This window comes from Corvus moneduloides, chromosome 3 (genome assembly GCF_009650955.1).
Source record: "Corvus moneduloides isolate bCorMon1 chromosome 3, bCorMon1.pri, whole genome shotgun sequence".
NCBI lineage: Eukaryota > Metazoa > Chordata > Aves > Passeriformes > Corvidae > Corvus > Corvus moneduloides.
The window spans coordinates 108,024,117-108,050,256 of record NC_045478.1 but is presented as its reverse complement, the minus strand read 5'-3'; the positions used below and the strand labels follow the sequence as shown (position 1 = coordinate 108,050,256).

At 44.5% G+C, this 26,140-nt stretch overlaps 1 protein-coding gene across 6 annotated transcripts in view; it reads left to right on the top strand.

The window, feature by feature from the left end:
• Positions 1 to 229: 229 nt before the first annotated feature.
• STUM (stum, mechanosensory transduction mediator homolog) overlaps positions 230 to 26,140 on the top strand; it is a 48,680-nt gene continuing 22,769 nt past the window's right edge. For 5 of the 6 annotated variants that reach the window (XM_032103299.1, XM_032103300.1, XM_032103295.1 and 2 more), the window contains exon 1: positions 230 to 472. In XM_032103299.1, coding sequence (XP_031959190.1) covers positions 283 to 472 — 190 coding nt within the window. In that variant the 5' untranslated portion in view covers positions 230 to 282. The remainder of the gene's footprint in view (positions 473 to 26,140) is intronic. The other variant, XM_032103297.1, reaches the window with a different exon arrangement.

The following is a 26,140-nucleotide window of genomic DNA, read 5'->3' as shown; positions in this document are numbered from 1 at the left end:
GAACGGGACAGCGCCTTGCCCTGTTTCTCGCCGCCCAGGCGGGACGAGGCGAGGGGCGCACGGCTGCGGGCGCCGGCGGCTCGGGAAGCGCTCCGGGAAGAGGCGCGGCTGCCGAGGGGCTCGGGAATCTGCCGGGATGCAGGCGGGATCCAGCCCCGCGAGGGGCGGGCGGAGGGCGGGGAGGGGTCGGCGCGGGGGGCGCGCAGGCGGGGCCGCGCCTGGCGGCGGGAGCGCGCTCGGCGCCGGGAGCTGCGGTCCCGCCGGGGCACGGCCGCGCCGGCCATGGAGCCCTCGCCCAAAGACGGCGAGAGCGCGGCGGCTGCGGAGCCCAGCCGGGGCGGCACGGCCCCTTCCAGCGGGGTGGTGGTGCAGGTCCGGGAGAAGAAGGGCCCTCTGCGCGCCGCCATCCCCTACATGCCGTTCCCCGTGGCTGTCATCTGCCTCTTCCTCAACACCTTCGTGCCGGGGCTGGGTAAGGATGCTGCGGGAGGGAGGGAGAGAGAGAGAGAGAAGGCGGCCGGGGCGCGGGGTCCCCCTCCCCACCTGCGGCTGCTTCGCCCCGGCGGGGCCGCCCGGGCTGCCGGACCCCGCCGCGGCGGCAACTTTCCCCGACGGCACCGCGGGGAGGGATGGAGGAAAGGAGGGAGGCAGGAGCCCCTCCGCAAAGTTTCGCGTCGGGGGCCGGGGTAGCGCCCTGCGGGGTCCCCGGGGAGCCGCGGGGCAGCGCCCGCACCCCACCGAGTGGAGCGGGCGAGAGTCGCGTTTCCCTCGCACGGCAGCGGGGACCGGGGCTGGGGCACCGGCCCGAGCCCGCCCCGCCACTGCGGGGCAGCGCCGGTGCCCGGCGCCGAGGGCAGAGCATCCCCCGCGCCTTCCGACCCCTCCGTTCTCGCCGCGCGGAGATCGTGCGGATTAGAAGCGATTCAGCTGTTCGCGGTCTCGCGAACTGTGATTTTAGTCAGAGGACCAAAGCTAACGGTGACCGCACCACTCGCTAGCTAAGGCGAGCTTTCAGAGCCCACCGTCCCGGGTTTTCTATGGAGACCCCTGGAAAACGTTAGAACCGTTGTCCAGAGAAACTGGGGATCCGCAGTTTCTCAATACAAAGTCTCTACTGAGCTCAGGTAACACATCCTTAAGATGGGCTGCATCCTTTCTATATTTCCTTTTCCTCCTCTTTAATTAGGAATTGCTTACTGTAACAGGAGCCTACAGTTTGAAGACTACAAAAGCCCTGGAACACAAGGCTAAATACCAGTATTCTAGCTGAAAGCAAAGTAACCACCTTAATAAAAAAACCAAACAAAATCCGTAACTCATTATCCCGTACCTCAAGTCTCTCATAGTCCACTTCTGGCTGCTCTTTCTGCTACTGTAACCACTGTAGAAGCCTTCCTTGTGATACAGGAGTATCCTCCACCTAGCCCTATTTTTAAAGAGCTACTGCCTGCCTTTAATTGCTTCATGTGTTTCAGGTGGCTTAATTCTTTAACAAATTGTAAATTCTTAAAGTTCTGATTAAAGTACTACCTAAGTGTGGGTGGGATAGTGTGTGCAACATGTACAAGCCATTGCTATTCCAGCATGCTCACTCTGAACCTGTGGATGTATTCCTGAGGAAAACTTGCACCTTTTGGAATACCTCTGGGTTTTCCTGTGGAAGGACTGGTATGTGTGCTTCCAGATGCAATGCATTGTGCTCAGATGTGTTGTTCGCACATCCCTTGTGTGCAGCCACCTGAAGAACTTGGAGTGATGAATCAAAGGCAGACTCTGGAGTTGAGTGCTGTCATGGAGTTTTAGGTTTCCTGAGGCTTAGTTTCCCACTTCAGAGAGAGAAGTTCAAAACCAGAGTTTTCAAAGTGATTGTTGTTTTCTGTTGGCATAGAAGACACCACATCTTCACCGTAGATGTACAGGAAAAAAGCCTGACTTACCACGCCCTTTTCCTCATCCGAATGATCTGACGCTTCACACTGCGCTGCTTTTCACAGCACGCTAGAAAACCCTCAGTGTTCTCCCTTCATCCTGCTAGGGTAGACCCCCATAAGTCATCCTCACGCGGGAATTGGCTTGAAATGTGGTTCTCTGCCCAGAGTTCTTCTCTGGCTGCTGCTGCTGTGGGTCTGCCAGAGGTAGTCAGTGTTGTGCCTTCCCTCACACGGAAGGTGCCTAAAGAAGGACAGCAGATAGCGCTTCCTTCCTCAAGGTGAGTGTTCAGGGCTCTCAGCCCATGCTGGTTGAAAGCTTGGGAGTTGAATCTGGACTATGCAGCCGTGTTGGTTGTGTAACCACTGACAGGTTGGACCAGCACAAAATGGTTTTAATTCTATTTTGGGGGCTTTTTTTTACAGGCGGAGATTTTTTTAAAACTTGTTTTCCCTTGGATGCGCTGATTTCAGCAGTACGATCTGGCTGGCTGTACCACTGTTCCTCCTGGTACCCTGCTGCAAAAGTAGCAAAACAAACAAACTACAAATCAAAAGAAATCCTTCCCTTTGGCATCCCCACAGACTGGCAAAATGCAGTGTTGTGGAGATGCATCCCAAGCTCTGTATGCAAAGCATGGCACTTAGTTTGTACATAAATAAGCCATTCTGTTAATGAAGTTGCTAATTTCACATGCATTTTGAGCGAAAACTTACTCTGAGATGATACACCTGACTAGAATACAGCTATTTACAATCTCAGCCACATCCTGTCATATATCACAAAGCCCACACACAAGGGGAAACAGGAGGATCACGAATCTACTGGCAGGAATGTTCAAGGTAAAAAGAGATTTTGTGTCATTGTTGCACTTCAGCCATCTCAATGAGCTGAGCAACACTTGTAAAATAGATAAGATTTGCAGCACTGTGAAGTATTCACATCAAGGATGTGAGCCTGTTCCCCACGAAGTAAATGGCAAAATTCCCATCAGTTCTTGTAGTCCAGATTTATAACATGTTAAAATGATGTTTCACAGGCTTGCTGTATATTTCTGCCTGCTTAGTTGGAGAGTGTGACTGTGTTTAGGTGTTAATGGAAGTCCTCTATTTCTCAGTCCCTAAATTCATCACCGTCTGTTTTGCATGTAGTTGTCATTCATGTGTAGACTCTGCAGTGCAATTGCAAAGAAGGGTCAAAAACCACCAGAGCAGACAAAAAATGGGCAACATTGAATAAATCAAGTTTTCCACTGCTTGGAGACTGGTGCATTTGAGGTTTTCATTAGTGCCCCATGCCTCAGAGCAGTGATATCCAAATAGAAATTGCAGTCTGATGCAGGCTACCAAATCCTTGGGCAGACTCTCAGCATCTGAAAGCCTCTACTTTTTTAGTTAAATTGTCTTTGCTGTGGTATGGAAGTCACCTGTGAGGGTGAAATCTGAGAATTTTAAATATCTGGTTTATTTTTCCTTTGTGCTATTTATGTTCTGCAGTAGTACTCTATTTGGACAGGAGAAGTAACACTTTCTTTTTGTTTACAGTCAGTTTATTTTTTTCAGTTGGTTAATTTTCAGGGTTTTATGTAATAACCCAGAACTGCAGGTTTTAAGATGCATTGTAAACTGGGTTTTAACTACTCTTTCCATACATGTTACAAGAGATGTAGTTCATAGGAATTTTTTCATACCCAGGGGATATGTTAACTTCTGCCTTGCCAAAACTTTAAATTCAGACCAAATGCAGTGTAAAAAATCGTGATTAGCCCATCTACTTGTAATCTGTTTTGCAGAATAGCCTTGAAATTACACATTCCCTCCATTCCCTGTGATAGGCGCAACCACTTGGAAATGTTTTGAATCAGTTTTCCGTGGTCCAGCACAGTCTTTCTCATCTGTGTCTAACAGGGCTGTAGGACTGAGCTTTAGTGAAGGTGTCCCAAGCTCAGGTTCATAAATGGAGGAGATAATAAGAGAGGAAGGTGAGGGAGGAGTCACCGGGTGCTGTGGCAAAAGCCATCATGCCCTCCAGCTCCAGCTCTGCCACAGGCATTGCAACCTCTGGTCTGGCTTTGGGTTTCTGAAGCAGGCTCTGAGGCATCAGGGCCAAATCATGCAGTGATGAGCTCTGGAGAATGGAAGATGATGCTGTCAGCAGAGGTGGAAGTGTATCCAGTTCTCCCGTTCCCGCACGATTGAGCAGTGTGCACCTCCAGCCCTGCAGATGGCAAACGGGAGAAGGGCTGGCCGTGCCCTTTAGCTGGCAGACTGTGTTCTCTTGGAGCTGCCATGTGCCAGTCAGCGTGGGAGAAGTTCTGGCTCCTTGTCATTCCCGGAGCTGATACATGGGAATCTTGCCCTCCTTCCTCTCTGCTCTTCCTTCTCTCGACATCACGTGTGTGGGAGGGGGTAAACGAAGGGGAGGGAGGGGGAACTTGAGGGAAATGTGAGAAGTGAGTGAAATTATCTGAAAGTCGGAGGTATTCTCCGAGATTAATGGCTCCTGTCAGGAAGGGGGTGGACTTTTGGATCACAGCCTGCATTACACATGTACACTATTTTTATGCAGAGAGTAATTGAAACACGTAGCATAAAATTCTGTTAGTGCAGGATAGGAGAGCAGCCACCCATGTGCCACGACATAGCCCGTGGAGGAGTTCAGGAGTGAAAGCCTCTCACGGCAGCTACAGAAAGAAGGGGTGATTCCCAGCCCACTGAACTTTTTTCTTCCGTGGTTCCACAGTGCAGCTCTCCCGTTCCCGGGTGTGTCAGCTCCGTACCATGAGTCTTCTGCCATCTGTTTATTCAGTCTTGATAGAGTTCAAGCACCGTACCTTCAGCTGTGTGAATGTGGCTTTAATATTTGGTTTATAGAAGCCGAGCATCTTCTCATTAGAAACCAAGGCTCTCCTGAGCAGAATGAGCTCTCCAAAGAGATGAACAGAAGTACAGAACACAACACTTGAGAAAATTGAAGGGATAAGATCTGCATAAAATTACAAATACTTATTTTATTTTTGTGGTTGGAATGGTAAATAGATGCCTCAAGCAAGCATCCATTGCCTTCATTATTGAAACAAAGAATTTCAAGGAAAAACCACATTTTGTTATCTATGGTAGAACAAACAGTGCAAAAAAGAAATTTGGGCTTTCAGACATCTGTGCATTAAAATCTAAAACTACTTTTGGTATTGATGATCCTTTTAAATATCTTTTTTCTTATACACATGCAATCCAATGAATCTGTGTGATTTACAAGCTCATTTGTGGAAAACAAAGGTTTTCTCCAGTGTTTGTGTGAATTTGTGTTTGTGAACTTTACTGCTGCAGTTTTTTAGCTAACATTGCCTTTCAGCCTGTGATGCTGGTAGTCTGCAGAAACAAGCTGTTTGTTCATGGGACCGTAATTAAACAAAGCAAACCTATTGCCCGTAGACTTCACTCTGTCAGGTTTTGTATTTTCCACTGAAAAGGTCATGAAGTTCTTTATGGTGATTTGTTCTTGTGCTTGTGCAAGGTGGGAAATGAGACCTGCAGTAAAATGTGTGCATCCAGGCTACTGCTCCTTTACTGGTACTGGTGGTATCAGCTGTAGATCATCCTCACAGTGAGGTAAAGTTGGGCACAAGAACATCTGAATCTCAGGTTTCTGCACCTGCAGGTCTTTGTTCTTTTCAGCAAGTAGAAGACCATTAACTTCCTCTTTTATTTTATTTTCTTTTATTTTTATAACAGAGATTTAAGTGAGAAGTCTAGTTGTATTACATAACTTGCTTGGCTGATGGTATTGAACAGTCATTCCACAATCTTACCACCACTTGGTAGTCTGGAATATTTTTGTGCCGTGAAGTGTCTGGACCACCTAGAATGACAATCAATCTTGGAAAACTCAAAAGAGGTTCACAGATAATTAGTGATCTGAATAAATGCAAAACTATTTCAAGTTTGTAGCTCCTTGGTCCAAATATTTAGTACTCTTTCTGTCCTTTGGTTAGTTTTTGCTCCTAGCTTCTTACAGTTGGTAGAAGTCAGCTGTTGAGCTCTGCTTGCATTTTAAATGACTTTTTGGTTCATTTCGCTGTCAAGCTGTGCACTAACCCAGCGCTGCAGCCTTTGAATTGCTGTCAGTGCCAGACCAGCTAAAATGCAAACAAGTTTCTCTGCCTCCCTCATGCCTTCTGTTTCCACCAAAATAGAAGACAAAAGAAATGGCCAGGGACGTTTTCGTTCAGTGCTTTTTGCTCACTGCTGTTGTTGGAGCAGCTCTGTGGAGATATTCATTACTTAATGAACACATAAGGAGACAGGGTTTGCTCAGCATCTTGTAATCTTGTTTGTTATTTAATGCAGTTTGGATAGATGTACTTGAAGATTAAGAGTGAAGGTGGGAGCAGGCAGCAGAAAAGAGCTGCTAAATGGCCAAGTAAACCAGCTGAATTTTAAGGTGGCTAGAGAGATGTTCCAGATGAAGGGTGTGACGTGGAGAGAAACAGAATCAAGTCCAGAAGGAGAAAAGTACATTTGCAGAGATTCAGCAAAGGAGAAAAGGAGTGAAAGGATTTGAAGGTAAAAGTAACTTGGATGAGGAGAGTGCTTTTGACAGGTGAATTTTTCCTAGTCTAGATAGCAGGAAGGAAGTGAATTTTCTCCTGCTCTGAATCAATGGGTGTTGGAGAGATTTAGAAAGCCTGATAAAGCACCATTGCCTGCAGCAGCTCGCTGCCATTTAATCTCTCCACTATGAAAAGAACTTTGAGAGTTTCTGTAGCTGTTCAGGATCATAAAGGGAGGAGCAGGAAGCTGAAACCAGGTTCCTCAGGCTCCTGTGTGCAGGACCCTGAACACAAACACACCCGCAGTTGGCAGTGGCTGGCACAAAGGTGAATTTTAGAATCTGTACCCAGTTTTGAATTTTGTGGAGAAACAAGTGATTGGATGGTAAAGGGATTCTCAAATAGTCCTAAGGTTTGTAAAAGAGACTGGAGTTTGCAATTATTTGTGAAAACTTATATTCAGAGGTAACCTGGAAAAGAGAAAATGAAGAGAGCTTTCTTGTCTTGTTTTCAATAAGAAGTCAATCCGACAGATGACATTCTTTCTCCTGTCTTCGGACTTGTCTTCATTGTAGAACTTTACAACTTCCAAGTGACACAGTTGCAGCACCATGGTGGATGCCTACAGACTTGGTTGTAGCACTGTGCAAAGACGCTGGTGGAAGGCAAAGCAGAATGGACTGTTTCGTTTGGAAGGGACCTACAACTCCCACCTTGTTGCGGTGACCCAGCCCACTGCGGGGCTGGGGCAGCATGATGCCAGTCAATCCCAGCCCATCCCCTGGATGCAGTTTCCCGAAGAGGCAGACTCAGAGGGTGGGTTGATGGGTGGCTCAGAAGCCAAAGCTGCACCCCCCGGGCGGTGCCCGGGTCCAAGCCGCCTCCCCCGGTTCGGGAAAATTCCCAGTTCCTCGGTTGTTCGCTGGTTCTCTGGTATAACTCCCGCCTCTCGCTTTCCCCCAGTGGCTCTTGTTAAATTGTATCCTCCCCCTGGCTTGTAACTCATTGGTTGTTTTCCCCTTTCCCCGCGGTTTTCAAACTCTCTATAACACTGAGGACAAGCCTCGGTGGAGCATCCCATCGCATTCCATCCCTTCCGAGCTCGTTTGGTTGCGAAACTTCTCACAATAAACCTGTTAGGAGCCAGACCCGAACAGCCTCTCTCTTCCTTTGTCTCTGAGCTAAGGTGAGCCGATCCCATCAGCTCCTGCCATGTTCCCTGTGCAGAGAAGCCAGCTAGCCAGCCCAGCCAGCAGCCCTTTTCCTGATGCCGAAGTCGCTTCAGCGATGCACAGAAGAACACAGCTGGACTCGCTCTGACCTGGGGCACCCCGAGTTGGTGCCTCGAGCACAAGAACTGCGTTACCGTCTTGTCCAGCTGCCTGCCCAATTCAGGGCTAAGTTAAAGCATATTATTAAGGCCTCTGTCCAAATGGCTTTTAATCACTGACAGGCTTAGGGCCCAGCCTCACAGGAGAAATAAAAGTTTGTGTCATTGACCTTGCTTTAGAGATTGCAGGAGTGTGAAACCTGAATTTCCTTGGTTCTGCTGAAGATAAGGAGGTTGTTCGTTAAGGGAGGAAGTTAATCCCTCTTCCCCTTCCTAGGGTTTGTGAGCATTTATGTTATCTGTGGAGGCCTAAAATGAAAATACTCTAAGAACTTGAGAAAAAAATCACATGCCATTCTATCTAGTTATATTTTACTTGTTGATTTCTCGTGTTATAAACTTAGGTTTCATTCTGTGTAGAGTCAAGGAAAAAATAAGTGGACAGAACTCAAATATTTGATTTAAAATACTCATTTCCACAGTTTGTTGTCTCTCCATATTACCACTTAGAAGCTGCTCCCAACCCTTCTTCCTTCAGCAATGTAGGCCTTGTAATAAAGACAGTTCAGACTCAGTGTTTCCATTCCAAAGGAGTTACAAATCAAACAATTTCTCTCTAACTACTTGACAGCATCTCAAAAGGCCTAGCAATGCAACCCCAACTCACACAATATTTGGTGTTTCCTTAGAACCTTGTCCCCTGAGGCTCTTGATTAGATGAGAACTTTGCTTTCTGGAAAAGAAAAAAATGTAACTCTTACGGCTGTGGAGCAGGATTTGAAGATAATGATCCTGTCTCAAAAGAAAAAAAAAAAAAAAAAGGAGGCCGTGGGAAGAAAGAATGAATTGCCTTTTTCTTTTTTTTTTTAAATTTTCAGTTTTGGAGAATCTGAGTGATGATTTTTCAGCACTGAAGGATGGCAAAATTGTACTGAGCTTTTAAATTTAAAGAAGAGGATACATTACTAACTAATTTACAACTCTGCCATATTAGACAAAATCATGGACATCCACGTCTTTCAGCATATGATCATGAAATAAAGTAAATATAAATGAGGTAGTTGATAGAAACTGATGGACGATACACTAACTTAAATTAAAAGTCCCGGTGTAAACATACCCAGAGGATATGCCTGGAGTGGATCATGGTCAAAACTTGTCAGAGGAAATGGTGAATACAATCAATGTGGAACTCTTGGAAATATAATCATATTCTCTGCAGGAGTTCATCGTGTGCTGCATTTCCAACTTCAGAAATAATGCTGATACAAGGAATTGTGCAGGGGACTAAGGCCATCTTTGGGAACATGAATTTAAACGAGACAGGGCATTATCCAGCCTCTCAGCAGGTTGTTATCTGGGCTGAACTCTCAGTTGGCCACAAGCATTGGTGAATACCCACACAAAACTTAAAAATGCTTTGAGACTGTGGATAATAATTTTGTTTTAGTTAAAACACAGATAAGTTTTTAAAGAATTCAAAAGGGCTAAATGGTCAAATTAATCTTGTGATTGTGTTGGGGAAAAAAATTCAATTGGACCAAACAAGAATGTTGTTTTAAAAATTGTTTGTACATTTTTACTAAGTGTTAGTGGTAATAAGCATTTGAAGAACTGAGATTTACTGTTGACTAATAGATTATAATGAGCCATTGTTACAAGTTCGCTATGTTAAAAAGTTCAGGAATTTCACAAAGTATGAATCATGATGTTTTTGTGAAAATATTTCACCTGAAATAAGCTAAATGATCACATTAGTATGATACTGTCCAGCTGAAATAGTTTTCCTGGTTTAAGTGTAAAATACGTATTTATTTGCATGCATATCTATTACATATGCCACTATGGTGGAGTGAGATCATGGCATTAAAGGAAAGCCTTCTGTAGGTAGAAAACCATTTGTTGTATCTGTTTAAGAGCATTTATAAAAGAATGGATTTTATATTTCATAAATTGGCTTTGTTAATTTGCTATTTTAAAAATACTTGCAAGACCTCTTCTGTTGCCATGACAATTTGATTTCCATAAACATGATATTTTGGATGTGACTATCCAACATTGTATTTGCTATGTTGTGTGGGGAACAGAGATGGTAACTTGGCCCCACAGAAATCACAATGCAGAGTGGTCCATAGAGTCAGACCTCTCACTGATAGTGGTCAGGACAAGTTCATTATAGTAAGAAAAAATAAGTTATATATATTTATATTCCCTGTAAATTAGATTTTTTTCATGTCTTCTTGTGAACACTGTTTTGAAGTGAGGAGACTTCAAGTTTCCACTGAAAATCAGTTCCAAGAATGTGAAGACTAAATTCTGGCTAAAAGTACAGCTGGACCTTTTTGGATCTACACACACAAAGCAGCTGTGAGGACACACAACTCTCATTGCCCTGCAACACACTCTGGAATTGCTGTCTTAGTGAGAGGGGTTCACAAAGGATTTAGGATGGTGAGAAAGGAATGGTCAAAAATTGAGACATTTGTGAGGTGTAGCCAGAGGAAAATCCCTCCCTGGCTGAGGGATCAGCCTGGTTCCCCATACTTTCCTTCTGTCTTTTTGAAATGATTGAGACAAAGCAGACTCGTTTCCAAGTTGATTTGCACCAGACTAGTTACTGAGTAATCCACTGAAAGACTTGGAACATTTTCTCCAATGTAGTTAGACAATTTGATGAGTGTGGATTCTCTGGATTGGGCCATTAAATTACCTCTCTTGATCTGTTTAATTGTGAAAGCATTGCCAAATCTTCCTGTGTGTTGTCCAAAGCTGATGATGCAGTTTTTGCTGCCTGTATTTCTGCTTGAGCTCTGCATCCAACAAACTGATCAATGCCAGGGAAGGTTTAGCAAGGTTTTGACAAAACAAGAACTAAACTTCTTAAAAAACAATATTTTAGACTCAGCATCACGGGATTTTTTTTTCCCTCCTACTGAAATTTCATTGTGGCTGCAGAGAGCTGGTGGGATGGTTTCTTGTCTCATGTAAAAGAGAGAAAAGAGCACAGGGACTACAATCATTGTCAGTTAAAAGTATAAAAACAGTCTCTTGTTTTCCTCTTTTAAAAGTCAGAATGTCATTTTATACATTGACTTGCATGTGAGTACTTATTTCACTTGGTCCCCCACACATCCCACAGAAACAATGTGGAAATGGATTCTCCTGACTCCCTGAGGTGATCTAACTTGGTTCTTGTTTTCTTGGTCAGCTGTACATGGGGAGCTGATTCTTGTGCCTGGAGAGCCAACCCCTTACATTACATCCCGTATTGCCCCAAAAAATCTGTGTGTTTTTACACCCACCCTGCAGAGGTGTGGACAGCTGCACACGTGCAGAGCAGAGCTTGAACCAAGCCATGGGTGTAGAGAGCAGAATGGGGGGGAATCTGGCTTCAGGCAGTCCATGGCACCAGCCCATCCTGACCCAGATAATGCCTTTGCACAACGGTGCCAATGAGCAAATGCTCATTTCCATCAGAGCTAAGCCTCAGTATTTCCACTTTGGATGGTAAATTCAAGGCAGTGCAGTTAAAAGTAGGATCTGTCTCCTTGTGCTGTGTGCAGCTGACACTTAGAAGAAGCCTGTGGTGGAGCTGGGAATGGAGTTTAGAACAAGCATTAGTTCCTGGAAACCACTCTTGCTCAGCAATTACACAGGGAATCCTTCTCTTACTGAGGCTGTGATGATTAGAAGTTGTACTGACACAAAGAATAAAAGCTTTTTCTTCTGTGTATTAACTAAAACATGGTATTTTTGGTACAATACGTGTGTGTCTGTGTTCTGGTCTGACATCAATGCTTTCAATCCACCAGATGTTCTTTTGGTGTTCATTTACTCTCTGTGCCAAGGCAGAACTGCACAGAGAGGGTGTCCCCTTTCCAGTTGCTCTGTAGATTCCAGGTCACACTGCTTGGAACACCAACCCATCATATGAACCAGTGCAAAACAGGTACAAAAAGTTCCTGTTGCAAGCCTAACTCGCTTATTAGAGCTGAGAATCCACAACTTACAGAGCAATGTGGTGTTGAGCCTCTAGAGCTATTTTGTCTCACCCCTGCTCACCTCTTTTGTTTCTAGTAACATTGAGCTGGCCCCTTGAGTTTACTCCTGTATTATTTCTGTAAAGAAGAATTGCAGAGCTGAGCTCTTTACCCTTTAAACCAGGGAAGACTCTTCCCAAGTTGCAGTACCAAGCTGGACACTCACTGAGAATTGTATGCCTCAAATCAGCCAGCAGCCAAAGCTAAAAATCTAGTTTATGCTGCATCATAAAACTTAATCTGCTTTCTCCCTTACGAATGTGGGCTTGTTTTAAATATTTATGACGCTTCATCACACACTAGTAAATGTTCTGCAGTACGTTTTGTAAAAGGAACGATACCTAAATGACATGATAACTTACTCCAGTGACTGTGATTTAAATCTTTCCTGAGAAGTTCACTATTTACTGTTGTGAGAAGTGCCAAGTAGGTAGTCAAGCAGTGTTTTCATAGAATCATAGCATCATTTAGGCTGAAAAAGATCTTTAAAATCATTGAGTCCAATCATTAACCCATCACAGCCACCCCTAAACAGCGTCCCTAAGTGCCACATACACATCATTATTATTTCAGTAGCTCTGCGAGGTGCAGACTACACTCAAGTCCTGTTATGATCCGGAAGGGGATGTTATGATATGAAGGAGGAGTTATGTCACACACTTATGACTGTCTGTAATCTGAGTGGAGAATTCAGGGGAAATATCCAGATTGTCCAGGAAGTTGGTGGCAAAAGTGGCAAGAGAATCTACACAGACTTCTTGCAAAATTCAGTGCCTCAAATAATGCAGCCACACTTTAGTTTCTATTAATCTCTTCCAGGAAAACTAATGAACTACCTCCATCCCTCTTGGACTTTGTGTTCATTGAGAGGAGAGGTGTTGTCTGTGCCATGCATTAATGAAAACGCAGTAAATAGGTAGGATGGACAGAGCAGTTTTTAGTTTGGATGTGCTGGTTGCTCCCTCACATGTTTCTATGATCTGCTTTATGCCTGTGAGAGCCCCAAACTATCTTGCACACACACGAGGGGCTTCAGCATTAACTTTGTAACTTTTAGTTAGTGTATGGCAAAAAAGAAAACCCACACCAAAACCCAAAGCCAGACAAGCACAGGTACAGCTCAGGCTTGCCATTTGCAAGAGCACTGATTTATCCTGTGCTTTGTAGTTCAGTATTAACCAATATTTGCAGTAAGTAGGCTTCGTATTCCTTCTTGTTTGCACCACAACTGTGTGAAAAATGGGGCATTACTGTGACCTCTAAGTAATCAAATTATAAAACATATTATTTCTGCAACTATGTAGGTGACCACAGCACTGTACAGACAATGGAAAAAGTCCTTTCCCAGAAGACTGTGATAGAAATGTAACCTCAAGAGTCAGATCCAAGTTAAAAGAAGTCATAATAAAAACACACAATACAGTGCAATGAAAAGAAAAACATTTCCTGGAGCTGTATGTTTAAAGGCAGAGTTTTAAAGGCACAGTTGGGACTTGTTTCTTAGCAACAGGGCTCATCTGAGCCCTGCAAACACTGTCATGTTGGAAAAAGATACCCTCCAGAAGAAAAGCAGTATGAAAAGAGCTAGAAACATCAAATTTAGATGTCTTCCTGCTGTTGCAGGAACATTTCATCAGTATTGCAAAGCCTTCAGGCAACAACAATGTCATTTTGATAAAATGTAATGATCAGAACAAAGAACTCATCTTTACTTCTGATGCCTTGAGAGGCCTCCTAGAAACAGAAACTAGACAGGAGTAAGGGGATAAAGGTAGGTATTTATTTGAAAGGCCTTCAAAGGTACCCCCTGGGGAGCCAGAGGCTACTGCCAAGATGGACCCCAAGATGGACAACAGGTCACGAGTTCTTCACACCTTTATAGGTTTGGTTCATTTGCATAGCAGGGTTAATTCTCCAATTAATGCTTCAGTTAATGATGTAATTCCCCCCTTTAGAGGCTTTTTGGTTTATACTTTTTGGGCCTAGGATGGTCTGAGTGTCCTTGGAGAGCAGGCCCAGAGAGGCTTTGTTATGGCTGCCTAGCATGAGAGAGCAGAAATTAACAGGCTACAAGAAACTTCAGAGTTACACACTAAGCAGTACAGGATTTGAAAAATATAAAAGTTAAAACCTAAGGCATCACTTCTCTTTACCAACAGGGACGAGCTGTAAAAGCATTCTTTAAAAATAGGTGCATTGGTATTACCATAAACCGCAGTTTAGGTCCTGCCATCCTCCTGTATCCATAGTAACAGGGCTGCATTCTACACCGAGGGCACAGGAGTCCTGCAGAACAAAGTCCTTGCTCTGTTGTGCCCCACACTGGCAGTACCAGAAGTTTCAGAGGAAGATCTGTAATGAACAAGAGTTAAATCCTACTGGCCTGTAGGAAGAGCTCCTCCTAAAGGAGTTGATTAGCTGGCTGATACACCAAAGCAGGAGAATTTTAATTGGTATTATTTAATCAAAATAGCTTAATGGAAAATGTTTTTATTGGGCATATTGGATGGGGTTCATGTAACCTGTGCACCTGAGCTGGTTGCCTTTATAGTGTGTGGGGAGGAATAAGGTACTCCCAGCATGTGACTCATCTCTTTAAATTAGGTTAAGTGAATCACACCCTCTGGGGGCCTCCGTCTCTTTTTGGTTTTTATTTTTTTTTTTGCCTCCGAAAGGTAAGTGGCTTAGATCAAGACACGTCCCTTGCAGATACCTGAAGTTAGGTCAGATGAAAGCTACTCATTATCTGGTTTGCAAAATAAGCAATTTGCTTCAATAGTTTCAAAATACATCAAGCATTGCCCACACATCTTTCTGGATCTCATCTCGTCCTTACAAGAACTGAAGTAGTTCTGACCTCCGTGCTGTCTCCTAATGCATACACACCTGCTGTGTCCCATGGAATCCCTGCATTTTTGAAGCTCAGACCTCCTCTCTTTCTTGTGAGTGCTCAACATAAAACCCTGTAATTTCTATAATTTCCATCATTAGAGTGCAGCTCTTTGGTAGCTCTTTTCCAAAGCTATCAGTGTGATACTGAGTTTTTGTAGCAAGGTTTGGGCAGCCGAGCACTGCAGGGAGGGAGGGAGGGGGACACATCTGTGAGAGTATCGCAGAGAGACGTGCATGGAGAGCCCATGCTGGAACTGGTACTCCTGGCAGGAACTGCAGCTTGTGGAGAGCTCATGCTAGGGCACATTTATCCCAAAGGACTGCAGCCTGTGGAAAAATCAGCACCAGAACAGGTGAAAGCATCGAGAGGAAGGAGTGGCAGAGGGGAACTCCTATGAACTGACCACAGATCAATCCCCTGTCACTCCCCGTCTGTCCTGCACTACTCAGAGTGGGGCAGAGGAAGAGGAATCAGGATTGAGTGAAATTGAACCTGGGGGAGGAGGGAAAATTAAGGGGCAAGGGTCATGTTTTGTTTCTCACTCTCCAAACCTATTTTAATTGGCAATAAATTGATTTTCCCCAAGTCCAGTCTGTTTCACCTTTGACAATAATTGGTAAGTGATTTTGCTGTTCTTGATCTTGACCCACAAACTTTTAAAATCTTATTTTTCCTCTCTGCCCTTTGGATGGGAAGGAGAGTGAGAGAGTGGCTGGGTGGGTGCCTGGCAGCCAGCCATGGGCAGCTCACCACAGCACATCACCAGTTTCTGTCCTGCTCATCCGTAGCATCCCTCCTTAGCCCAGCCTGAAAGTCCAGACGGCTTTGCTGACTGTGGAACACCTTGAGCACGTGTTCTCTCAGCACTGCTCATGGTGATATTTAGATCCCTTCCTTGAGGGGTGTGCTGGATGTCCACAATGTTTCTTTCCTTTATGCATTATCTAAGGGGTAGAAAATATGAGAGAGGTCCTTGCATGCTCCCTCAGTAGCATTGAGAGCTGCTGTGTTTACCAGTGGGGCTGACAGGTGGGAACTGGCTACTGCCTCTCCTCACTTCACCCCAGCCAGCCAGGATGGTGTCTGGCAGTAATCTCTGGTTGTGACTGATGTAGAAAGGTTTCCTGTCTCACTCTTCTGACTCCTGGGACATTGACATCTCCATCAGAGACGTGATTGTAGCAATTCTACAAACAGTATCTGTCCCTTGATCTTGGCTGGAGATGACAGCACCTCACATCAAGAAAAAGCAGAGAAAACCATCTGCTAAAAACTCAGTGCAAAGCCATGGTTAAAGCCAAGTTTAAGTTTAGGGGAGCTCTGGAAAGACTTTGCACTGAACTTGCTGTGACACAGATACATGTTCCCTTCTTCTGACTCTGATACAGGTTTATAACCTACACTAGGAAGAGATTAATTGCCTGGCCACTGTTCCTCTTCAGCCTATTAAATTCTAATGTAGCTGCACAGAATAAACACTTGATAGGACGCTACTGGATCAGCTCTGCTTTCCTCAAGTTATAAAAATCCTCATAAAATATCATTAGCATTGCTTAAACAGGAAGAAATATAAATTATGACAGCATGGGAAAGACATTTCAGATGAACATTCCTTAATATCCTGTGAGATAGTTATTTTCTGGTCCATGCTTGTAATCCTAATCTGTATATTCCACTATAGGCAAAACCCATGGAGGGCAGCAAGGCTTAACTAGGAAAGCCAGAATTTGAGCAACCTGATAGCTCTTTCACCATGGCCTGAGGCATGGTTTAGCCTGGAATTCCTTGATTTCAGTGGGAATTTGGTGCCTAAGTGTTTTCAAAGGTCCATGCTCTGGTTTCTCTGCCTTCCTTCTATCATTCTTCAACAGAAGGAAGAGAACACTGCCATGTGTAATTACACAGACGTACACAGGGGTATCATTAGCACTTATGAGATGCTAAAATAGAACTAGATGAAGTGCTGCTCTTGGTCAGTGTGGACATTAGGACAGAAGAGACAGTATGTTTAAAACATAGTAAGTAGAAAAATAGATGCAGTTGCTTGCATATGTTAAAAAATTTTTGAAGGATTATAAATAGTTTAGGGCCAGACGTTTGAGAAGGGTAAGAATTATGTTTGTGTTCTCTCCCTGCTGAGCAGTTTGGCTCAGCTGTTAATTTTCACTAACTGGAAAATAAAAAGCACTTTTCTGATAGACTTGTATTGCCTTAATCCCAGATCTAGAAATGAGGTGTTCCACATGGATCCCATGGATGGTCAGACTGTGCCTGCCTTGTCTGATTTGTCACTTGTCTGGCAATGACGAGACTGAACTTTCCCACATCACCAGACAGGTTCTGCTTTGTGCAGACAGCCAGTGTGTCAGCAAATGCACCAGCACCTTCTCCAGATACTCCTTTCTTCCGCAAGGTATTCTGAGATTCAGGGAATTTCCTACCCCACGAGTGGTAATTGCACCCCTGTATTGTCATAGTCTTTGATTGACCTTTCTTCTGTGTGTGTTTTGCTCAGTATTAGCTCAATGAGTACTGAGAGGAATTAATCACAATTTTCACTCCATCCAATCCTCTTCCCACCCCGAATCTGGTCTTGCTTTCTGTCAGATAAAACAGTTGAGAAGAGTACAGAGAAAATTGCAAAAGTAAATACAAAGATTTCTAAAAAGTCCTGGGGCTACCTCTAGTTCTTTCAGGTGACACAGTAGGAGCTGCCAGGGGAGCACTGCAGCCTTGAGCTCCCTGTGCTTAGTGACCCTTCATGCGTCACACATTTAGGCTGGTTTGTTCCACCTACACCCCAGGCCCATCCATGACTCCGATTTTGCCCAGTCACAAGCACCCAGTGCTTTTACTGTGTGCTGAAACTCCTTTTCTACATGAGGAGCATTTTCTGGGTGAGAACTAAAGTGGTCTGCACAACCCTTAGCAACTTCTCATTCAGGAGTTCACCCTGTGCATTTTGAACTTAAACTTCCCTTCTCCCCTGCTGTCCTGTGAACCAACTTGTAGCTTTTCCCTACAAGGAGCTGCTGTAGGACAGTGGTTCCATTTTTAGTGCACAGTGTAATCATTAAGGATGTGAGATCCTACAGTAAACCCTTCTGCTTAGAGTATTGCACTGCCTTAATTCCTTCCCTGTGTCTGAGATAGAGAGGCGTGGTTTGCTGTGGATGACTCTGATGTCCCAGAGGGGTGGTGGTGCTGTTCCAATTCGTCTCCAAGAGAAGGAGTAAGATGCAGCTGCTCTGTGATGTGGTCTTAGTGCATCAATGTCTTTGGATTTTGCATGGAACAGACATTTTTCTCTGCAAAATACTAACTGTAAAATTTAAGATAACTTTTCATGAGTGCATCTGGGTAAACAAATGCTCCTTTGAATGACAATAACAGGCTTCTGCTATCAGATTGTTCTGTGTAGCATGGCTAAAAATAAATGCTTATTTATTTTCATTGCAGGCACAATAAAAGATGGCAGAATAGCTCTAATGTGTTGGATTGCTGCTTTTGTACAGTACTGTACTAGAAATCTCATTTTGTAAAATGTGAGGGAAGGAAAAGTGCTACATTTTTAATCACTAAAATTAAAAGAAAAATGAATTATTTTAGCTAGAAATGTGGGGTAATTTAATGCTTAAGTGTAGGAAGTTATAACGACTGTAGAAATACACTTCAGACACCTGTAGGGATTAGCATAGACGAGTAAGGAATTCCTAAGTAGGAGGAGAACATTGAGGTGTGTAGCAGCACATCAATGTCCGTGCTTACAGAGCACACAGGAGAGCCCCTGCTTTGAGGAGGGGTGTGGGAAGGAGCACTTTTACTGAATTTTGGGCAGGAGAAAGTATTGCTGCCGGTCTTTTTGGTAGTCAGAGCTGCAGGCACCTACGTGTGCAAGAAAAGCATTTGACCTATTGATTAGTCTTAAATAAATAAAAAACAAAATGACACAACAATGGGTTAACTGATGAAGCCTTTATAGATTCCTAATATGGATTTTAACTACAGAAATAAATTGTTACAGCGAGTTACCTTGTGTCACACAGGATCTAGAAAAAATTCGAGGTTCAGATTCAAGGTAGGGGGTTTGTGTTGCAAGATGTCTGTAAATGAAAACAGTAACAGGTTTTCACCAGCTCTGAAAGCAAAGTCTTAGAGGGAAAAGCATTTGAAGTGGCATGTGAAAGGGAACTCTGGCTAGAGAGTAGATGAATATAAGAAAGGAAAAAACATTTGACTTTATGAGAGAGAGAAAAAAGAAATAGTAGTTGGAGTGACCTGAGTGCATGGGAAAAGGAGAGGGAGGAATTAAATATATTATCCTCCTTTTCTATTTACTTGCAAGCCAGATTGATGGAGAGGTGGTTGGTGGTGTCATCATTAAGAACCATTCACTGTGCAAAGAAATGGAGTTTGATTTTGCCATCCTCATTAAGAGGAGAGGATGTCCAAGCAGAGAAACCAGAAAGAGTGGGCAGGATGTGGGAGAAGTGTCCTAAAGAGATGCAGGAGTGGAGTCACTGGCATAGAAATGGAGATGGCACACGAAGGCTTGAGTGCAGGTGAAGTTTAAAGAGGGCATGGTATGGAGGGAGCAGAAAACAGGGGGAAGGGAGTTGCAGAGGCTGAGTCAGCGCCTCTGTGAAACAGGAGAAGGATGGTAACAAAGAGTGAGAGATGCTGAGGACATGGTAGGAGACAGAAGTGAGGCAGATGGCAAGATGCCAGAGAGCCCTAGTGCAGACTAGAGCCAGGAACCAGAAACACTGCACATGGAGCACATGTCCTGACACTCATCCAGACTCTTTGCAGACCTCGGGAGAACTACTTCAGCAGAGAGGACAAAAACCTCATTTGTGAAAGAAGGGAAATTGAGGCAATGTTGCAACACTTCCAAGATAAAGCGAGGGAGGAAGGAAGTTGGTTAGGGGAGCTGGAGAGACAAGAGAAGCTGCATGACTGACACAGCTCTGCAGAGGTAGGAGACTTGCAAGAGACCTTTTTCTGTAGTGGGGTAAAGTGCCAATTTCCCCTTAGTTTCAGCTGTGCGGTCCCATAAACCGAATTCACATTGTAGTGTGAATGCTGATACAGTGAATCCAGGTGGGATAATGAGCTTAAACCACACCTGGCCATTAGAAGCTGGAGAGTCACAGGAGCTGGATAATGAGTCTCCCAGCTGTAGAGCTTCTGGGCACAAGGCAAGCCCAAAGAGCTGCCACCATCACCAGGCACTGTGGTCCTGCTCAGCTGGGGAGCAAGGAGAGCAACACCATCTGCTGAGCAGAGCATCAGATGTATGGTCCTCATACAGCTCAACAGACTTGCTAAAAAAGTTAGGAAAGTACACATATGCATATAGAATCAATTTTCTTCCATTTCTAATTCTGCTTAAGGAGGCATCCATGCTATTCATGTTACCCATGTTTGAATGTGACTTATCAACCTCATACCACGCAGCAGGCATATGCTGTTTGCCAGGGCCTGTTACTGTTATTCAGAAGTACTGTCCTCCTGCAGTTTGCACTTCAGAATTGCTGCCAAGATCAGGTTAGACCTGGTGAACCAAATTAATCCCCAGTGTAATTCTGGCAGTCAGTGGATTTACATCAGGGATGAATCTGGGTCCAGCATAGATGGATTTTTTGCCAGAAGGAAAAGTAAAACAACAGAGGAATGAATAAAGGTTAGATGGATGGTCCCTCAGTTGTGCCTTGGCTTCTTGAAGGAAGTGTTTTCTTTCTATGCCCACTCCTTCTTTCCAAGGGAATGAATTCCTCAGCTTTCCCTGCTGCTTGTTCCAGAGTCCTGGACTGGGGGAGCCATGCAAGGTGCAAAACGCAGCCCTTGGTGAGTGGGAGGTTATGAAGCTTTTTGAGCTGCTCCAGAGAGCCGCAGTACACAGTTCCCCCACCCAAAAAAGGGAGGAGTAGCTTTGGGGATGTTCAAGAACTGCATAAAGAGCTCTTAGGCACAGGGAGAGTCTTGTGGGGTGCAAACACCGCCTCCCACTTGAAGGTCCTGGCCCTGGCTGGCACACAAGTGGCAAATGTGCATTCTGTTTCCTCTGCAGGACTGGTACTCCCCAAAAACCAGCCTTGCTTAGAAAATACCATAAAAAACTGACCCTAGTGAATTCCAGTTAGTCTAATTGGAGGACCTAGAGAAGCAGAGAAACAACATCTTTGTTTAGGTTGTGAAGTCTTGCGTTGCAGTGTCAGGTGTTACGGTTGGTCTGCTGCCCCCAGTGTGACTTCTGGAAAGGATATTTAAAAGTCTGAATCTCAGCTGCACCTTTTGACACTGAGATAAGTGCTTCCAGCAGCCCTGCATAGGAGTGTTGTACATGTTACCATTGTCCCCAGCATCATTGTAAACTATTCCACATCAGAATTTAAAAAAAGAGGAGCAGGATGAAACCATGTTCATTTCGAGTTTCTCTGTACAACATTTTTTCCTGGTACACCTCACTCCAGATAAGTCTCCTCTAGCCTCTGCAAAATGAGGTCCTTGAGTCATTGTACATTAGAGGTATTACTTTCATATTTTACTCAAAATCATTATGAGCTCTATTGTGATGCTGGGAGCTCAGTGCTTCGTGGTATCTACAAAGAAATACATATGAATTTTTGTCTAATGCTGACCAGTAGCTAGTTGGCAGAGATTGGAAAGTATTTGGTAAAGGGAATATCTGTCCTTTGACAGAAATAGGTATAAATCAAATGCTATTTTCTGCAAACTGGGAACACAAGAGCTCCTAGTGATGGGGGGGAGAGGGGGGCATTCAGATGAAAAGACGATGTATAAAATCTCACAAGCACATTTACAGGGCTGTGCCTCCGCAGGCCTTGCTGGATACATCCCAGCTGGCCAAGAGGCATTAACTGTTTGTGGATAACCTGGCACCTGAACATGACCCAGTACTCATCTATGTTTGTGACCTGCTCAGCTAAGCTGTGGCATTTCCTTTAGCTTTGCTCTCAGACAGAAGAGGACTAGTCCCTGCAGAAATGATGATTTAATCCATGTAAATATTTCTTCTAAAGAAGGACCCCACTTCTGCACAGAGCAATATTTCCTTTTGGTACGAAAGCATCTCCCCTGAGAGGCTGGCTGAGCTATTTGACAGGAGCATGCACGGCTCAGGGGAGTGACTTGAAGTTCACCTGTTTTCGTGTGATCAGCAACTCACCAGCAAGTTTTCTGATTGCTGTGAGAGAGTAATTGCACTTGACATTTTAGAACCAGAGCAGCTTTTCAAAAATAAATTGAGCAGTCATGAAGAGGCCTGTGTTCAAGAGCTGTCAGATGTGGTGGCAGAAGGACGCGGCTCTGGGAAAAGAACCAGAGAGATCAGCTAAGCCTTATGTGGAGTAATTAAAGTTACTGAAATACCACAGAATGGCTGGGACTGGAAGAGGCTTCTGCAGGTCACTTAGTCCTTCCTCCAAGTGGGTTAAAGGAGAGCAGGCTGCTCAGGTCCTCATCCACAACATCACAGGACATCTGCTGATGCTGACACATGCACTAGCCTCCATAATAGCCACATTTTCTCATTCCTAATAAGAAATCTTCCTTTTAGAAAACTGTTCTATCTGGGCTGGATTAATTTGTCTTGGCTGGTACTCATATTCACAGAATCTGTAGAGTCAGGGGTCACCCTAGCCTGCACTATTTATGGAGCCTGGGCTGGGGTGATGTCAGGCACAAGGTACCACAGCTCATTTCTCGGCTGCCAAAAGAGATTTGCTGTTGTTGGTCTCCATGGAACCTTTTCAAGGGGAGCCAGAATGGCTCTGGAAGACTCCAGAGCTTGTCCAAAGAACAAGACCGGTCATGTGGAGAGGCTCACTCTGGCTTTGTGCTTCAACTCTAGAATTACAGCACCCTCACCAAAGAGGCCATGGGTTGCTGCAGCCCAGCTCTGTGTGGATCCTTGTCCTCCTCATCCCACACTGCTCCATCACGTTTGAATCTGCTGATCAGGGATGGTAATGTGGGAAGATTCGCTTTAGAGCAATGCAAAAGCTGCATGTAGTGTTGAAAATGTCCCCTAATGGTTCTGCTGAATAGGATAAAACATCTTGTTATTCTCAATCACGTAAACGACCATGAAATGAGATTTTTGTTCATGAACTGTCTGAATCACCTGAAGGTACCAAAGCCAAACTTAGAGTGTAAAGCACCATCTCCTAAGTATTTTGGATGCTATGTACCTGAGCAAAACAGCAATGGCTTCAGTAGGTAAAGTGCTTTACCTTTCATCTAAGAATAGTGGTTTTATGAAAAGTGTCCTTTAAAAGCAAGACCCCATCACTATTTGAATAATGGTAGCACTGAACAGAACAACAAGGATATAGCCCCACCAGGCTAGACAGTAAATTTCCTGACAGACTATCTAAATTAACACCTTAATAATGTTACTTTGGCATTATGAGAATAGAGTTACAGCTTCCAAATTACTTAGCAAGCAGCTGTAAATCCAGGATGGAGTTCTGGTCTCACAAATCATATTCCAGACTCCTGGGTACAGCACCACATCACTTAGCTACAGAGTGCAATTCTCTTACGTCCTGTTTGTCCCTGCCTGAGACACTTTGGCTCATAAAATGCATGCACTGAGTTTTTTTGGATTGAGAAATAAAAAAAGAAAAGGTTTTTTTGTTAGTCTCCTGCACACTTATCACTGCAGATCTCCGAACATTTATGTCACTTTTGTTTTACATTCCTCTAGTCCTTAAAAGATAGCTTGTACTTTAGGGTGATTTTGGAGGCTGGTGTAATTTATTACAGTGCCATTTCAGCTGCCTTGTTCAGTAGAATAACCTCTAATTGCTCTGCATCCCCATCTAACTTTCTAATAAGATTAATACTGTCTTGTGTCTTGGTAGTCCCTAATTAACATGATTTGTCTTCACAGTTAAGGGCTCCAGGGCATCGCAGCGAGCTCAGAGTCCCTGCTCAGTGAAGTAGTTAATCCATCCTTCCATGAGCAGAGCAGATGCTGTCAGGGAGCTTCAAAGGGCTAAATTTGTTGCAAGGCATTGATGAGAGAGACCGGGGAGGCAGCGCAGCTGCAGACCTCGCCTGGAGCTGTGGCTGCTGGGCTGGATCATCCAGGCAGGGCTGGAGGGAGGGGGTCCTGCGCTGCCCCTGGCCTGCTGCTTTTGTTCTGCTCAATTGAGCTCCCCGAGGTGGGCGCTAATGGCACTTAATTAACCTGTGCGAGGGCAGAGGCAGGAAGACGAGCGAGCATTTGATGTGACTTCAGCCAGTAGCCCTTAAACTCGTGTGGGAGCTGGAGGATCATGCGTGCCCTCCTCCCGCTCTGTGCCTGACACGGAAGAGCTTTCCCTGGCACAGACAGTTAAGAATAAACTTCGGTTTGTCACTGTATAATTGGCAAGAGCCTTTGTGAAAGCTCATAAGAATCCATAGTCTTTTCCTCATCATTTTTCTGCTATTACACAGCTTTTACTTCCACCATCCTTTAGAAACTGGAGGTATCAAAGCCAGAAAGCTTTTCTTGCAGGAGGTTTCATGGCCTCTCTGAAAGGAGGAGGGGCTCTCCCCAGGCATTCTGCTGTTGAAGCTTCCAGGTTTGCCAGGTTTGGGTGAAAACTCACATTCAATTTCTGTATCAACAGCACAGAACAGAATGGCTTGAGATTTGTTTCTGGATGTACATTAAGAAAACAGAAAATTAATTTCTGTGGATAGGATCAGAGTCTTAAAGAGAGTCTTAAGAAACAAGAGATGGTTTAGTGGACAGTTACTTCTGGCTCCTTGGTTCCTCTCTCATTTAGGTCCCAGGCTCCTGCAATGGGTGCGTGCAGAGCAGCCTGGGACTGGGACTAGGAGAGCTATGGCAGAGCATCCAAGCTGGTGTTCCTGGCAGCAGGAGAAGGGAACACAAGGTGGGATAAGTACCTGGTTTAACAATAGGCAGTATAAATACAGAAAGTTCTGCATGGCAGGAGACAATAGAGAGAAACCAGCAGTAGAGCTGATTCCATGAAACAGAGCTTTTAAATTGCTGATAAAATTACAGAGCAGCAGGAATGAGTCCACTTAGATCAGATGAGCTCTGAGCAAAGTGCCCTGTGCTGTAAACAGCAGTCATGCCTTTTGTTCTCCCTGATGTTTGTTATAATTGGAAGCCAATTGCATTATTTCTCTGAATGCTGGCATACTTAATAAGGATGCAAATTAATTAAAATCCTCCTTCCATTCCATTAGCAAAGAAAAAAAAGCAAGCACTGAGCAGAAGCGAGGCTGCAGTGCCTCGGCTGTTTTCACAGCAGTGCCCCTGTGTCTTGGGGTGACTTTATGATGTGTATCCCATATCACTGCCCTATGCCCAGAAATTAATTTTTGTGCCTTTTTATGCCTTTAAACTGAGCCTGAGAGGGGGAAGGGAAAACTGAGCAAAACTTTTTCAAAGCAGTTTGCAGCTTGTTCAAGGTCACACACAGATAGTGACTTTTTCTCCAGCTGCGGCAGGGGAGGGAGGAGTCACCCGGCTTGCGGCTGCCCCGTCAGCTTTTGGCCAGTTGTTCAGTTTCTTTTTCTCCAGAGAGAGACTGAGAGTTGAACTTTTTTTCCTTCCCAGGAATTTCAGATTTTCTCCCTTTTCTACTGGACTGCTTCAATTATCAGAGCACATCGGGAGGACTTTCCATCAAGCACAGAGGGCCTGGCCCTGGGCCAAGTCCCAGCTCCAAGGAGACCAAAGGGAGGACTCTTAACACTTTGCCAGGTTTTTTCTCCACAGCAAGAGATTTTTATTATTTAGCATTATTTTCCTTTTCCCGTGTGTTTGTTAAAGAAATCGTTTTTATCTCTTTCACTTTCCTTTGAGGAAAATTTATTTTTTCCCCAACCTGGTGGGGGAGGGGTGGTGATGTGCCTTCTCTCAGGGGATATATTTCTAAATTTGGCCAAACCGGTACACCCTGGCTAGCAGCAGAAGCAGTGACAGGTCATTCAGCCTCTCTGGCTCTTCATTCCCTGTCTAACGTGCAGCTGGGCTGTCACCCACTTTTGATATGACGCAAAATGTCATTGGTGGTTCTGGGACCACATCATTTATCCAAGAGGAGGGAAAAAAACCAGTCTGGGAATCAATTAGGTGCAACTTGCAAAGATAATTCAGCAAGTCCTGGCAGAATTCTGAGGTCTGCTCCACCACCGTGGATTATGCAGTGGGGCCTTGCATTTGCTGTTCAGCAGAAATTCTCCAGTCTCAAGTACTTCAAGCACACCCTTAATTTTATGCATCAAGTCAACAGAATTAAACCATAGGACTGGACAACTTCACCCAAGGACTGTGGAATGTCTGGCAGTGGAACAAGCTGTACTTCAATCTCACTATTTATGGGTGGCTGCTTTTAAGT